The sequence below is a fragment of the Mesoplodon bidens genome (genome assembly GCF_964165515.1).
Source record: "Mesoplodon bidens genome assembly, chromosome: 1".
NCBI classification, from domain to species: domain Eukaryota; kingdom Metazoa; phylum Chordata; class Mammalia; order Artiodactyla; family Ziphiidae; genus Mesoplodon; species Mesoplodon bidens.
In genome coordinates, this window is record NC_138176.1 from 171,605,540 (window position 1) to 171,621,366 (window position 15,827).

The 15,827-nt window shown below is 46.1% G+C and overlaps 1 protein-coding gene across 3 annotated transcripts in view; it reads left to right on the top strand.

The window, feature by feature from the left end:
• LRRC20 (leucine rich repeat containing 20) overlaps positions 1 to 15,827 on the top strand; it is a 65,629-nt gene that overhangs the window by 20,235 nt on the left and 29,567 nt on the right. For all 3 annotated transcript variants that reach the window (XM_081225340.1, XM_081225338.1, XM_081225339.1), the window contains one exon: positions 15,336 to 15,485. In XM_081225340.1, the coding sequence (XP_081081466.1) occupies positions 15,336 to 15,485 (150 nt within the window). The remainder of the gene's footprint in view (positions 1 to 15,335; positions 15,486 to 15,827) is intronic.

The following is a 15,827-nucleotide window of genomic DNA, read 5'->3' on the forward strand; positions in this document are numbered from 1 at the left end:
CCCGCATGCATGCCGCAACTGAGTCCACATGCTGCAACTAGGAAGTCCGTGTGCCACAACTAAAGATCCTGCATGCCACAACAAAGATCCCCCCTGCCACAACTAAGACTGGGTGCAGCCAAAATAAATAAATAAAAATTTAAAAAACCAACAAAAAGACCTGCATCCTAACAAAACCTCCATGTAATTCATGGGCACGTTACAATTTGAGAAATCTGGTCTTTTGTTGCCAGATTTGTGAGTTCCACACTTGGAGAGCGATGGGCTCAGTTCAGTCTCTGTGTTTTATGCATGAGGAGGTTAAGGTCCAAGAGTGACCTGCCCAAGGTCACTTAATGAGTTAAGAGCAGCAGCAGATCAGAATCCACGTCTCCAGACTGGCTCTCCAGGGCAACATCCTTGAGAGGATGGGAAGCCAAGCCAAGCTCCTTCCCATCTTTACTTACTGTGTGACCTTGAGCACATTCTTAACCTCTCCGGGCCTTAGTTTCCTTATCTGCAAAAGGGGACTGACACTACTGCCCTTCCTCAGAGGTTGTTGTCAGGATTAAATGAGATGATGCTCAGTCAGTGTTGGCTGCTGTTATCCTTGTAGAAGACCTCAGAGCCTGCCTGGGCCTCTCCAAGACCTGGCTCAGCGTGTGGCCTCTGCTCAGACCAGCTGTGATCGCCTCAGAGCTGTTGGTGGCCACGCTTTCGGCATCAGTGTGGCCACCGTTTCTGTTCCCTTTTGTTCTACGTGTTAGTGATGAGTCACTGATTGAATGAAGTAATTTAATATCTCAAATCAGTGACTGTGCATCACTTGGTTGTATTCTGTGTGGGATTAAATTTTGGTTTTAATTAAATACAGGATTTTTTTTTTTTAAGTGATTGACTGGCTTGCCGGGAAGAAGCAGGGATTGTTTTGGCAAGTCCCACATCCCACAATAACACACACATATGGTTGTCTCCTTGTTGTGATGTTGTTGGAATAAGTGACTGCCAGGGGTTCTCTTCATCCTTCAAGGAGCAATGGAGCTGAAGCACATCCTTGTAATGAATTCTCGCATCAGAACAATGTCTTTTCATCCTCATAATGGCATCTCTTAGTTACTGAGTACACACTGTCTGCCATGCTGTGCTTGGCCCCTTGTGGACCTTTTATTTCATGCTCAGAACAGCCCTGTTAGTTAGATCATCTTGTCCTCATTTTTTTTTAAGTTGAGGAATAATTCACAACCATAAAATTCACCATTTTAAAGTGTAACATTCTGTGGCTTTTTGTATATTTACAAGATTGTGTAACCATCACCACAATCAATTTTAGAACATTTTCATCACCCCAAAAAGGAACCCTGTACCACTAAGCAATTACTCCAGATTTCTCAAGTCTCCCCCAGCCCCTGGCAACCACCATTCTCCTTTTGCCTCTATGGATTTGCTTATTCTAGACATTTTATATGAAGGGAATCATCCAGTATGTGGCCTCTTATGGTTGGCTTCTTTCACTTAGCATAATGTTTTTGAGGTTCATCCATGTTGTATCAGTACTTCATTCCTTTTTATGGCCAAGTGATATTCCAGTGTATGGAGCTACCACATTTTGATTATCCATTCCTCAGTTGATACACATTTGAGCTATTTCTACTTTTGGCTATTGCAAATGATGCTGCTATGAACATGCATGTAGAAGACTTTGCGTGAATTCTTGTTCTCCTTTTATGGAGGGGGAAACTGAGGCTGGAATTAAGTGACTTCCCTGAAATTCCATAGCAAGAAAGCTTCAGCCCAAGAAAAGCCTCAGTTTGGAACTGGAGGAAGAGAGTGCTCTCAGGCCCACACTGTAGGTGCCTCTTCCTTTTTTAGGTCTCTGGCTGTTCTTGTGTGGTTAGAGCACATCCTGACTGTTGGGTGTGATGGCCACTGGCCAGGGGCCAGAAGCTCAGCTTTGTTTGCGGAGACAGACACTCTGCAGTTCCATCATTTCCCAGAGAGGCTGGGACTTCTGCAGTAGGTCACGGAGAAAGCACCTCTGAGTTCCAGAGTCTCACGTGTGCAGCATTTGTTGTTGGGCTGTCGGCTGTGCTCTGCAGTAGCCCCTCTGAGCTTGGCCCTGGTGGGATTTTACCCCATTCCCCATGTAACCATCAGGATGGATCTCCACTGACCCAGCCTCCTTAGCCTGTTCCCCACGGATAGCTGGATGTTAGGGATGTTACTTTCTTTAAACTGAGGATATTTGTAAGAAGTAGTAAGTGCTTCTTGTAAAAATATCATACAGTACAGAGATCTATAAAGTAGGTAGTAGAAGAAATAACACCCCCAAAACCATGGCCATGTTCAGTGGTCTCTCCATGTTCCCAGAAGATGCCATGCACATTTCCCCTTTCCTGGGCACCTTCCTGCCCTTCTCTAACTCCCCGCCAGGGCCCAGTATAACTGCTGTTGTGGTGGAACTTTCTGGACTTCTGCAGTGCTCGGTGAGCTCCTCCTGTGACCTTTCCTCTCCAGGTGGCATGAGACAGATGGGGAAAGGCCAGGAAAAGGCTGCTGTAGAAACTGGGAGTTAAACACCAGCAAAATCCCCGAAAATCCCCAAAGCAGTTCTCTGGGGAAGGGGATTTTCCAGGAGGCAGACCAGTGCTCTCTTTTTCCTCTTAAACCTTCTAGAGCTAATTAGCTCTATAAACACTGTGCGCAGATAACAGAATCCAGCCTAATTGTGTGCGCTGGTGCGTTGACACCAGTCCTTGATGACTTGTTTCGCTTGCTCTCTGCACCCCGCACGTGCTCTCTGCACCCCGCACGTCCCAGCTTTGGAGATCAGACAGCATTTCAGAGAATGGCAGCCCTTTGGCTTCTTATGCCAGGATGCCAGCTCCCAACCCCTAGCCCTTGAATATACATGGAGGTGCTGGGAGTTTGATCTTCTGGAAGGGGTGGTGGCTCTTCCCAGCAGGCCCACGCCTAAGTTTTCATTTTCATGTTCCAGAAGAATCTATTTTATCTCTACCAGGCTCAGGGATGAGAGTCTCATCCCACCCAGGGCCTCTGATCTGAGGCCCTTGCACAATCCCACATGTTTTGCTAAACTGAGCTCTCTCAGGGTAGACAGCCTGGGTTCAAATCACAGTTCTTCTATTAACCTACTAAGCCTGTGTTTCTACAATGATAAGATGGGAATGAACGTAATACTCCCTACTTCACGGGGTTGTTGTGAAGATTAAATTAGATAAAGTGTGTCAAATATTTAAGAAAGTCTCAGGCACGTAGGAAGCGCCATACAAGGGTAAGCTATTATTATATCACCTTTTTTTAGGACTATCTTCTGACGGTAGGAGGAGGAGGGAGCATAGTGTGGTGTAGACTGATGTAGGGGTCGTAGAAAGACCATGGGCATCGGAGTTGGGTTACTCTTGGTTCAAATCCCAGCTCTCTACTCATGGACCTGGGTGACCAACTTCCCTGAGCCTCGGATCCCCCCATTATACTGCATGTTCTAAGGCACAGACAATTCTAGAACCCTTGGCTGCAGCTTGCAACCTCTCCTCTTTGACAGGAGCACTGGCCAGAGCTCTTTGCTCAGTAGAATCATGGAATCACAGAATGTCCAGCCTGGTTGAGACCCCCCCATATACCATGGTCTAAACCCTCATTTACAGAAGAGGAGTCAAGGCCCCCGGAGAAGTTGTTTCCCTGAGACCCCACAGCTAATAGCAGAGGGACCGGGACGAGAACATGGGCCTCCTGAGCCCAGCCCAGCTGCTAACACACTGACGGTCACCTGTGCCTCTTTCAGAGCCAGAAACATGAACAAGCAAGAGAGAAGAATGAAGAGACGGTGGCTCTGTCTTGAAATAGCCCAGTCTGAGGGGAATCGGGAGGCACCCAGGGCAAAATAACTTTCCACGAGTGAGCAAACTTAAAGCCCCCGCACAGGCATGGACCAGCCAGCACTTAGTTAATGTGAATTGCTGTCATTATTGTCACCATCATCACCATCAGTCAGGGCCAAGAAACCTCAGCTGGTGGAGGCCCAGTCTCTCTAAGCCAGTAATTCTCAAACTCAAGTTGGAGGGCTTGTTAAAACACAGATGGCTGGGCCCCACCCCCAGAACTTCTGATTCTGTAGGTCTGGGGTGGGGCCTGAGAATGTGCATTTCCAACAGGTTCTGGGGAGATGCTGATGCCCCAGACCCCCCTTGCCACTGAGAGTGGTCCTTGGACCTGCCTGGTAGAAATGCAGGATCTCAGGGTCCGCCTGAGACCTGTAGCATCAGAAGCCTCATCTTAGCAGGATCCCCAGATAATTTGTTGGCACATTATAGTTTGAGAGGTGATGGTATAGTGCAGAGTTCTCTACCGTGGCTGCATGTTAGGATCACCAGGGGAGCTTGGGAACCCCTGATTCCCAAGCCCCAGCTCACACTAATTAAGTCAGAATCTCTGCAAACGAGACTCAGGTATCAAGAGTCTGTAAAGCTCCCTGGGTGACTGGCCCAGTGTGTCGCCAAGTCTGAGAACCACCAGCTAGAATTCAGAGTGGCAGCCAGGAGGGGCCTCAGAGATGATCAGCTCCAACCTTGGCATTTACCAGAGATGCACACCAAGGGCTTAAGAGCCGAAGGGTCCTGCCTGAGGTCCCACAGCCAATTAAGTGACACATCCAGGCTCTGGATAATTCTTTCACCAACTCTTTCAACTCTAAACCTCCTTAATATAGCTCCATGGTAACTGCAATATACCAGTGTCCACAGGAATTCATTGTAAATCTTGGAAGGCCTGTCTGCTCATTGGAACTCAAGATTTCTTGTTTCAGAGCAGTTGACCATCCCAAGTGACAGTTACATATTGTAGGGAGGCTGTGTACATAGTGGTTAGGAGCACAGGCTCAGGGCCAGCTATGCCCTTTACTAACAAGCCCGCAGGTCTGTGTCTCAGATTCTTCCTCTGAAAGCAAAGGTGGTGATAATAGTTCCCATCTCATGAGGCTGTTGTGAGGATTAAGAGTTAATATGAGGGCTTCCCTGGTGGCGCAGTGGTTGAGAGTCCGCCTGCCGATGCAGGGGACATGGGTTCGTGCCCCGGTCCGGGAAGATCCCACGTGCCGCGGAGCGGCTGGGCCCGTGAGCCGTGGCCGCTGAGCCTGCGCGTCTGGAGCCTGTGCTCCGCAACGGGAGAGGCCACAACAATGAGAGGCCCGTGTACCGCAAAAAAAAAAAAAAAAGATGAAATTTTGCCATCTGCAACAACATGGATGGTCTTGGGGGGTATTATGCTTTGTGAAATAAGTCAGAGAAAGACAAATACTAACGATATCGCTTAATCTGAAAAATAAACTAATGTATATAACAACAACAGAAAAACAGACTCACAGATATAGAAAACAAACTAATGGTTACCAGTGGGGAGAGGGGAGGGGGAGGGGCAAGATAGGGGTAGGGAATTAAGAGGTACAAACTACTATGTATAAAATACACAAGCAGGGCTTCCCTGGTGGCGCAGTGATTGAGAGTCCGCCTGCCGATGCAGGGGACACGGGTTCGTGCCCCGGGCCGGGAAGATCCCACATGCCACGGAGTGGCTGGGCCCGTGAGCCATGGCCGCTGAGCCTGCGCATCCGGAGCCTGTGCTCCGCAACGGGAGAGACCACAACAGTGAGAGGCCCGCGTATCGCAAAAAAAATAAATAAACAAAATAAAATAAAATACACAAGCACAGGGAATATAGCCAATATGTTATCACTACGAATGGAATATAACCTTTAAAAATTGTGAATCACTGTGTTGTACACTTGAAACATAAAATATTGTATATCAGCTATACCTCAATAAATAAAATTAAAAATAAATTTAAAAAATTTTAAAGTTAATATGACAATGCTGAGATCACTGACTTGCACACAGGAAGCACCCTATAAATGTTGATTATTATTTCATTAACTGAGTGACCTTGAATAAATCATATGACCTTGGGCCATCCCATCTTTTAACTTCTCTGTGATTCAGTTTCCTCCTTTGTTAAATGGGGGTAAGTGTAGAACTGACCTTACAGAATACTTAGGAGGAGCAGATGAGATTGTAGGTCTGAGGCCCTGAGCAGTTTTGGACCCACAGCTGGTGTCAGTGAATGGTGGCTGCGGTCATATGTCACAGACAGAAAAACTTACAGTAGTAAGTTCTGGCTGGGGCAGGGTCTGAGCTGGGCTGTTCCAGACTCTCTGAAGGGAGCATCTAAAACCATGGGGATTGAGGTTTCTGAGGTGTTTTGCCTGGAGTAAAGCTTGTCATGTCCTTTATCCTCATATATGTAAAGCATTGTCACTTGGGAGCAGGTATCTATGTGTGATCCAAGAGGGCAGAAGGACCACTAGGTAGTGGCAGGGTAGCTGTTATCATATGGTTCATGAAAGAACTCTCTAACAGTTCAAACCATTCTGTGGAGGGGAGGGGAGCTCCCCATCATCAGAGGTGTTCAAGAAGAACTCTGTGCTCTCCGGTGGAGACATTGAGAGAATTTCAGGTCTGAGATTGGAGGCTGCATTACTCAGTATTTCCCAAGTTTGCTTATGGGTAAGAATCATCTGGGAATACTTGTTAAAAAACACAAATTCCCTGGCGCCATTCCAGACCCACTGAGGCAGAATCTCAGGAGTAGGGGCCTAGGACCCACCTCTCCAGATGCTTCTCACTGGGAAATTTGGAAAACATGGGCTAAATGGCCTTCAGCCTCCTTCTAATCCTGAAAAAAAGAGTCCATGAAAAAAGACGTTTGTGAAAAGAGATATTTTGTGAAAACAAGACATTCTGGGTGGGACCCGGTCACACTGGTGGCAGATTTCCTCCTGCAGCCTGGGGAGTCTTGCATCTTGGTCAGGCCACAGAGCCCACGCACCCGCCAGCCTGAGCCCCAGACACTTTCTCCTCGGGTCCTGTGGCTTGGTTACCAGGGGCTCCGTGATCCCCTGCGCTCTCTGCCCAGGGCCCTGTCACCAGGCCCACCTCTCAGCAGGAACTGAGCAGGGGTCAGAGTTCTGTTTCTAAGGAACAACACAAGCTTGACTCAGCCCTCCAGACTTCCTGCAGAACGTTCTGTTTACTGCTTGGATTTTGCTTTTTCTGCCCTGGTTTTGCCCACCAGTTACTTTTCATTAGGCATTCGTTAGAATTTACGAGATAACCTTTTATGAAGGACCCATGCATTTTGAGTTAAAGAGCTTCTTTATTAACATGAAGTACTATTCTAATTGGAGGTTTGGGGACATGCAGTTTGGCCTTCTTGTGATAATAATTATGATTATGAGGATAATTATGCCTTGTGTTTATTACAGCGCCTTCCCCCCAAGGGTCTCTGTTCTCTACTATAGCTCAAGTGTTGGTGCCGGGGGCACTGAGGAAAGGCACACTTGAATCCAGCTGCCATCCAGATGTTGAAAGAGAACCCTGTGTTAGTAACCCCAGCCCCTGATGGGGTCTGTGGGCGTGCATGCACCACCAAGTAGCATGAAATGATTCCTTCCTCTCTGGCGAGGCTCCAGAAAATTGCAGGAGGAGCCAAGGCTCAAAGGTGGAGCCCCAGAGGAAATGAAGGTTCTCTGGGCTTTTGCGCATGCCATGGCCCATGCCTGGGTTGCCGTCCCTCCCTCCTCTCTGATTCTAGTGACCTCTCATCCATCAGTGTGCAGCCTGAACCTAGGCAACCAATTGTCCTGAGTTGTCTGGGGCTAAGGAGGGGTCCTCCAGGATGCAGGGCTTTTGGTACTAAAATTGGGAATGTCCCAGGCAAACCAAAACAAGTTGGTCACCCGACTGGAATCTTTGCATTCCGATTCTTTGCACTCCATCATCTCCCCCAAATGACCTTGGACAATTGGCTTATCAACACAGGCCTCATTTTCCACCTGTGAGGGTAACTCATGATTAATACATAAACAGCGCCTGCTACTGTGCCTGGCACATAGTCAGTACTCGTGATGCTAGCTATGCCTGTTTTTTTTAGTTGAATGAGAACTTTGAGATCACCCAGCCTCCATCTGGTTCAGGGATCCTCTCAGTGGTGACCCTGCCTGATCACCCCATGACGCTGCACTTACTTCCTCACATGGAACCTTTTCCTTATGACTGCTGAACTAGCCCCCGTCCTGTCAGCTCTGAGGACCCATAGAGAATGGGGCTCTCGGTGACATCCCATGGCTCCTGGAGGATGACTTGCCTGTCTCCAGCCTGGGTCTTCTCTTCCCTCCGTAGGGTCCCCCTCTCCCTTAGTGGGACCTGGCCCCCAGCTACATCCTGGCTGTGTCTTCTGGAAGTCGTGCTGTCTGCCCTCATGAGCATCGGACTTGGCTCAACCCCGGGGGCTTTTCTCTACTACACACAGGCATAGTGGGTATAGAAGGTGCCCATCCTTTGAATTAGACCTGGAGAAGAAGTTCCTGAGGACAAAAGGCTCATGAAGAAGGCTGCGGGGCCTCTGTCCCCAGATCGCAGGTGCTGAACTAGAAAGGCCTACAAGAGTTTGTAGCCAAGGCCCTGGTGTCCCATTGAGCTGCTCAGCAGAGACTCCACTTTCTCTGGCCTAGAGACAACTGGGCACGTTCTTGACTCAGTGGGGCAGGATAGCAAAATGGTTAGTGCCCCTGGCTGCCTGATCAGCCTAACCTGTATCCAAATCTTACTCCCCTACATTTAGCTGAATGACCTTGGGCAAGTCACTTACTTGCAGTTTCCTCATGTGTACAGAGAGGATAGTTCTGACAGCCTAGCTCACATGAAATAGTGAGTGGTGCTATTTATGGTATTATTATCCCCACCCCACCCAGGGAATGGACATGAAGTGTTTTGCTCCATCTGTACAGATGGGAAGGGGACTGGGCAAGGTCTGGGTACCTGGATCCCCATATTCTTGACCCAGGGACCATGGAGAGCTGTGCTGGAGATCACGGGCCTGTCCTCCCAGTTGGGATGGGAGTTCACAGGCAGTGTTAGTGGCTGGTGACGTGGCCTGGATGGGGGTGTTTGCATCACATCCCAGCAGGGCACTTTGTAGGAATCCTTGGGGGCCTTTGCCATCAGAGGCAGCCAGACTGTTCTGAGCAGGAGCTCCATGGTGCACACTCCTACCCGAACACCAGTCAAAGGATGGAGGGAACAGACGGAGTCCCCAAGAACAAAAAAATCATAGGGAAGCCACAGGGCACAATGCGGAACGGTGCCTGGCACATAGTAGGACCTCAGTAGTTATTTGTGGAAGATAAATGAAAGCAGCAGCTGTGGATGCATTTTGGGCCCTCAGCCCGCCCCCCACCCCAGATGCCGGGCCATATGCTTCTGTGACTGTGTCGGTGGGCAAGTGAGGCTGCAGAGGCCATGTGCTGCTTGCACTGGGGACTGGGAGAGTGGGATGGTGTACAGTTGGGATGGCGTGTGGACAGCCCAGGTGGGAGGAACAAGGCTGTGGGCTGGGCGTTTCTGAGCTGATCTCCTCTGGAAGACAGCTGCTTTGAGGGTCCTTGGAAATAACCTGAGTGGCGTTATGTCTCTTCGGCCTTCATCTTGAGCACTTTCTGTCCCCACTTTGGGGAGCAGGGTTCATTATATGATTCTTCAGTAGTGCCTGAGTGCTGAAAGTGCCAACTCATAACTTCGACTTCAGTCCAGTACAGAGAGCTACTGTCTTTCTTTCATGGGTCTGCCTTCTCTGTTTCTCAGATTGATGAGCTGGCTGGCTTCAGTTTATCCTTGAATATGCCAGGTTATTTTTTCCAATAAAAGCTATTTTTATGATACGTTTATTTTTCTATTTTAAAAGTAAAGTATCACCATATATACTTAAAATATTTTTATGCAGATAAATAGTGGTACTTATTTTGTACAAAATAAACAGCAGGACTATAAATAGTAATAAATTGCTCAAATCCTTTGTAATAACCGTTTAACATTCTGGTTATTTTCCTTTTGGTCTTCTTTCCCAGGCATGTATACTTTTGTACATAGTTGGAATTACTGTGTGCATATAATTTTTATATTCTGCTTAAAAAAAAAACACCTAAATGCTATAATTTGAACTATTAAACAAGAAAACAGCGCACAGACATAGGTTGATAATATTATTTAGGGACCTCTACCAACACCTAGAGGGGTGATGGAGTGGGTGGAATGCCAGAACTCCAAATAGAAAAATAGCAAGAGACCTGAACAAGATTTTCCACCAGGGAAATAAAAATGGTTAATTAACCATAAAAGATAATCAGTCTCATGAAAGCAAGGGATACCATTTCCCCTGATCATATTAGCAAGGGTTTTTTTAATGATCCTCTTACTTGTTGGCTAGAATATATGTAAATTGGTATAAATATCCTGGAAAGCAGTTTGGCAACACATATCAGTGGCTGTATATTTATTTACTAATTATATTTTCTCCCTGGTGAATATCTATCATCTGATGGCCTTTTTTAAATTTAGTTACATTGAGCTTTTAAAATAATCAGGATAACAACTTATGTATCCTATTTATAGATCCTTTTTCACAATCTGTTGCTTGCCTTATTTTCTTCTAAGCATCCAGGTGTTTCATATTTTTTTTATAGTTAGGTTTGTTGATCTGTTCCTTTGTGATTCTTCACGGCTCCTAGGTTGAGAAAGTCTTCCTCACTTAAGTGGTTGTATAAGTCTGTTTACTTCTGATTTTTTGATTTGATTTCAAAAAATATTTAAAGTGTAATTTTATCTAGAGTTTTTTTTTTTTGATTCTTAGGTTGAGAGTCTCTCTTATTTTCCCAAAATTGTTAATTGGTTATTCTGACATCAGTTATTAATCCTTCCCTTCCCTAATTTATTTGTGAGGCCTCCATTTTAGTGTTTATTAAACTATGACATATTATTTATGGTCTGTATTTTCTGGACTATAGATCTGTATTTTCTTTCTATGTAGTTACTGTATTTTCTTTCGATGATCTGTTTTTCCTATTACCCTCTGTTTTAGTTACTGCAGCCTTATAAAATTGGTAATCACTCCACCTTCTTCTCTTTTAGAGAGTCTTGCTTATTCCCTAGTTGAAATTTAAAACCATTTCATCAAGTTTAAAAGAAAAACTTTTTGGGCTTTGAGTAGGAATTGCATTAAACAATCTGTAAATTAACTTCTTTAAAAAATCACCGTTATATCAATATTTTAACTTGTTGTCAACGAATGCTATATATCTCCATGTACAAACCCATTTTTATTTGTTTATTTGTTTATTTATTTTTTACTGATTTTTTTGGTTGCATTGGGTCTTCGTTGCTGCGCGTAGGCTTTCTCTAGTTGCGGTGAGTGGGAGCTACTCTTTGTTTCCGTGCACGGGCTCTAGGTGCGTGAGCTTCAGTAGTTGCAGCATGTGGGCTCAGTAGTTGCAGTGTGCGGGCTCAGTAGTTGTGGCTCGCAGGCTCTAGAGCGCAGGCTGGGTAGTTGTGGCGCACGGGCTTAGTTGCTCCGCGGCATGTGGGATCTTCCCAGACCAGGGATCAAATCTATGTCCCCTGCATTGGCAGGCGGAGTCTCAACCACTGAGCCACCAGGGAAGTCCTCCCATTTGTAAAAATATCTTTGTGAACCTTTCTACTTTTCTTTTTTTAAATCTTTTTTTAAAATATATCTTTATTGGAGTATAATTGCTTCACAATACCGTGTTAGTTTTCGTCGCACAACAAAGCGAATCAGCCGTATGCATACACATGTCCCCATATTCCCTCCCTCTTGATCCTCCCTCCCAGCCTTCCTATCCCACCCCTCTAGGTGGTCACAAAGCACCTGGCGGATCTCCCTGTGCTATGCTGCTGCTTCCCACCAGCCAACTATTTTACATGTGGTAGTGTATGTATGTCGATGCTCCTCTCACTTCTCCGCAGCTTCCCCCTCCCACCCCAAGTCCTCAAGTCCATTCTCTATGTCTACCTCTTTATTCCTGCCCTGCAACTAGGTTCATCAGTACCATTTTTTTTTTTTAGATTCCATATATATGCGTTAGCATACGGTATTTGTTTTTCTCTTTCTGACTTACTTCACTCTGTATGACAGACTGTAGGTCCATCCACCTCACTACCTGTTAGAGAAATGCAAATCAAAACTACAATGAGGAGGGAGGGAGACGCAAGAGGGAAGAGATGTGGGAACATATGTATATGTATAACTGATTCAGTTTGTTATAAAGCAGAAACTAACACACCATTGTAAAGCAATTATACTCCAATAAAGATGTTAAAAAAAAAAAAAGCCTACAATGAGGTATCACCTCACAGTGGTCAGAATGGCCGTTATCAAAAAAGCTAGAAACAATAATTGCTGGAGAGGGTGTGGAGAAAAGGGAACCCTCCTACACTGTTGGTGGGAATGTAAATTGATACGGCCACTATGGAGAACAGTATGGAGGTTCCTTAAAAAACTGAAAATAGAACTACTTTTCTTAATATTGGTCAGATATATTTTCTATTATGATTATCTCTATATTTTATATTATATTGCTGTTTGGAATAGGATCCTAAAAACTATATTTATTGCTGGCATATAGGCAATTCAATATTATTGAATTTTGCACTTTTAATTAGCCACTTTGCTGAGATCTTTTAAATTTGTGTACTTTGTCAGGTGACTGCTTTGTTGAGGTTATGCAGTCATCTCACATGCACATAATAATCATTTTGTCTGTTTCTAATGTTTATGCTTTCTATTTCTTTGGCCAGAACTTCTAAGACCATATTCAGGGATACCGATGATGGAAGGCATCCTTATTTTGCTCTTTGTTTTAAAGGGAAAGCTTCTGACATTTTCCTTGATGTTGTTCCTAGCAGGTCTGAGATCTGTTGCTTTTAGCCAAAGGGGCTGTTGTGATTCACAACCACAACAAGACTCCTTTCTAGACCTTTGTGCATCTGGCACAAAGCACTAGGGGACTCATTGTTTGGAAGTGTTTGCTCTTTCAAGAATCCTCAGCTTGCCCCAAACTTCGAGCCTACAGAGCTGGTCTGGTTCCAGCCCTTGATCTCTTTTTACTGAAAGTCTGACCTCTGGGCATTCGTTCTTCCCGGCAGGACCTTGCACTCTCTTCTTGCTGATACAAGAGCAGGTACCTGACATTGGACTGGTACGCAGGGCTGGGGTCACCTAACATAGCCCTGGACCAGAGCAAACAGTAAAGACACTTCTTTTCTTTTTTTGTTGGCCATGGCACACGGCTTGTGGGATCTTAGTTCCCTGACCAGGGGTCAAACTCAGGCCCCCTGCAGTGGAAGCTCGGTGTCCTAACCATTGGGCCAACAGGGAATTCCCTAAAGACACTTCTTAACAGTATGTCCTACCCCTATGGTTCCTCAGTCTTTTGCACTTTTGCCCTTACCCCCACCTGTCCCCTTTCTTTCCTTAAACCAGCTTAATGAGGTCACCAGTAACCCTGCCCTGCCCTCCAAACCTGGTGGACCTCTGCTGACGCTGTGCTCTGGGGGCCTTCCCAGTCCAGTGGGAAAACAGACACAAAAGGAGGTTAATACAGTACAGGATGAAGAGGTCTCATTTACACCATATGAGACTCAGAGGCTGGAGCTTAGGGCCGTCAGGGAAGACTTGGTGGAGGAGATGACATTTGAGCTGGTATTAGAGCCAGAGTAGAAATTCTGGGAGGCAGAAAAGGGAGAAGGGCTTCAATTTTGATTATTTCTATAGACTTTGCATTATTGTTGCTGTTCAGAATAGGATCTTTAAAAACTATTTTATTGCTGGCTTATAGGAATATTATTGAATTTTGTATATTAATATTGGAACAATCTTCAAAGGCTTAGAGGTGCCTGGGGAAGCCCGGCCTCTTTCGGGAAAAGACAAGAGTTTGTTGAGAGATGGGGCAGTGCTGTCTGAGTTGATGAGTGCTCCTGAACGGGGTTGGGGGGGCAATCACCAGTAATGGGGGTGATCCAGGAAGATTTCCAGAAGAGGTGGGATGGGAACTGGCCTTGAAGCATGGAGACGATTTGGGTAGGGTGGGAAGGGGAGAGCAAAGTGGAAGGTGAGTAGGGAAACAGCATTTGTATTTAGCATTCCCACTACTTATCTGCCAGGCATTTGGTTAGTACATTGAGTACTTTTTATTATATTTACTTTTCCTGACAGACTTGCTAGGTAGACAATGATATCCCTATTTTACAGATGAGAAAACTGAGGCTCAGGAAACTTAAGTGACTTAGATGAGCTGGGCAGCCCAATTTCTGAGCCTCCATGCTTTCAGTGTCTCTCTGCTGCCATATATAGGAAACAGGTTTATTGAGATATAATTCACATACCATACAGTTTAGGGTGTACAGTTCAGTGGTTTGAGTATATTCACAGAGCTGTGCAACTATTGCCACATCCAATTTTAGAACATTTGCATTACTCCAACAAAGAAGCCCCTCACCCCTTAGTTGCCATCCCTCCATACCCCCAGCCCTAGGTAACCACTAATCTACTTCCTGTCTCTGTACATTTGCCTGTTCTGGACATTTCATATAAATGGCCTCATACAATATATTGTCCTTGGTGCCTGGCTTCTTTCATTTACCATAATGTTTTCAGGGCCTGTCTATGTTGTAGTATATATTGATACTTCATTTCTTTTTATTGCCAAACAATATTCCTTTTTATGGATATACACATTTTGCTTATCCATTCGTCTATGGGTGGACACATGGGTTGTTTCCACTTTTTAGCTATTATGAATAATGCTGCTGTGAACATTCACGTGTACTGTTCTGTGTGGACACATGGTTTCATTCTTCCCAGGTATATACCCAGGAGTGGAATTGCTGGGTCATGCAGTAACTAGGTTTAACCGTTCGGGGAACTGCCAGACTGTTCTTCACAGAGGCTTCCCTGCTACCTCTTAGACAGACCTGTCTTCAGAGTGACAGGATGAGGAAGAAGGTCATACCACAAAGTCTCTGTGAATTGCCTGTTTTCAAAGAAGTAGACTATTATAAAGTACTCTTAAGACCCTGGCTTCGCTGTTGAGTCTGATGATCCTAGAGGGACTTGTGGATCCTTCAGGGCCTCAAGCACACGGCTGTGAGTGCTGATCATCAGAGCTCTGTCTTCTGCATTCCGGCTAGCAGGCTGTGCTGTTAGAGAAGGTGCTAGAATAAGCTGTTACATTCAGTGTGTGAGACTGGGACAAGTGTGATGAATGGTGATGAAGGCTCTTGGAGGAGGGACAGCAGGGTCTTGAGCCTGGCACAGGGGAGACAGGTAGGAGACAAAGGAGGCCAGGAGGAGAGACAGGGTGGGGTCTGTGGGGTTCAGGGCAAGTCCATGGGCAGCTGTGGCTGCTAACTCTGGTCTTTGTCCTTTGGCTGCAGACCTGGCCGAGTGCAAGCTGGTTTCCTTCCCCGTCGGCATCTACAAGGTCCTGCGAAATGTCACCGACCAGATCCACCTCATCACGCTGGCCAACAACGAGCTCAAGTCCCTCACCGGCAAGTTCATGACCACGTTCTGTGAGCTCCAAGGTAGGCCCTGGTCAGCTGAGGCCAGGAGGGCATGCTGACCCTCATCCTTCAGGCTCCGACCCTGTCCAGGGAATGTCACCAGGGCGAGTCCCCAGTCAGCTAGTCTCAGGAAATCATTCCCAAGGGGAGGCTCTAAGGGTGGACCTGTGTCCTCTGGAAATTTCTAAGTGCCACTCCTGCCTCTAGCTGGCTGTGAATCAGATTGACTCATGGTCAAGGGTGTGGGTCCCGGAGTGATTCTCCTGTTTTGAACAGACCAGTAGAGTATTTGGGGTCCTGCAGCTCAGGAGTAGTTATTTTTCGGTGGACTTGAACGAGCCCCCTTCTGACGGCCATGCCCCA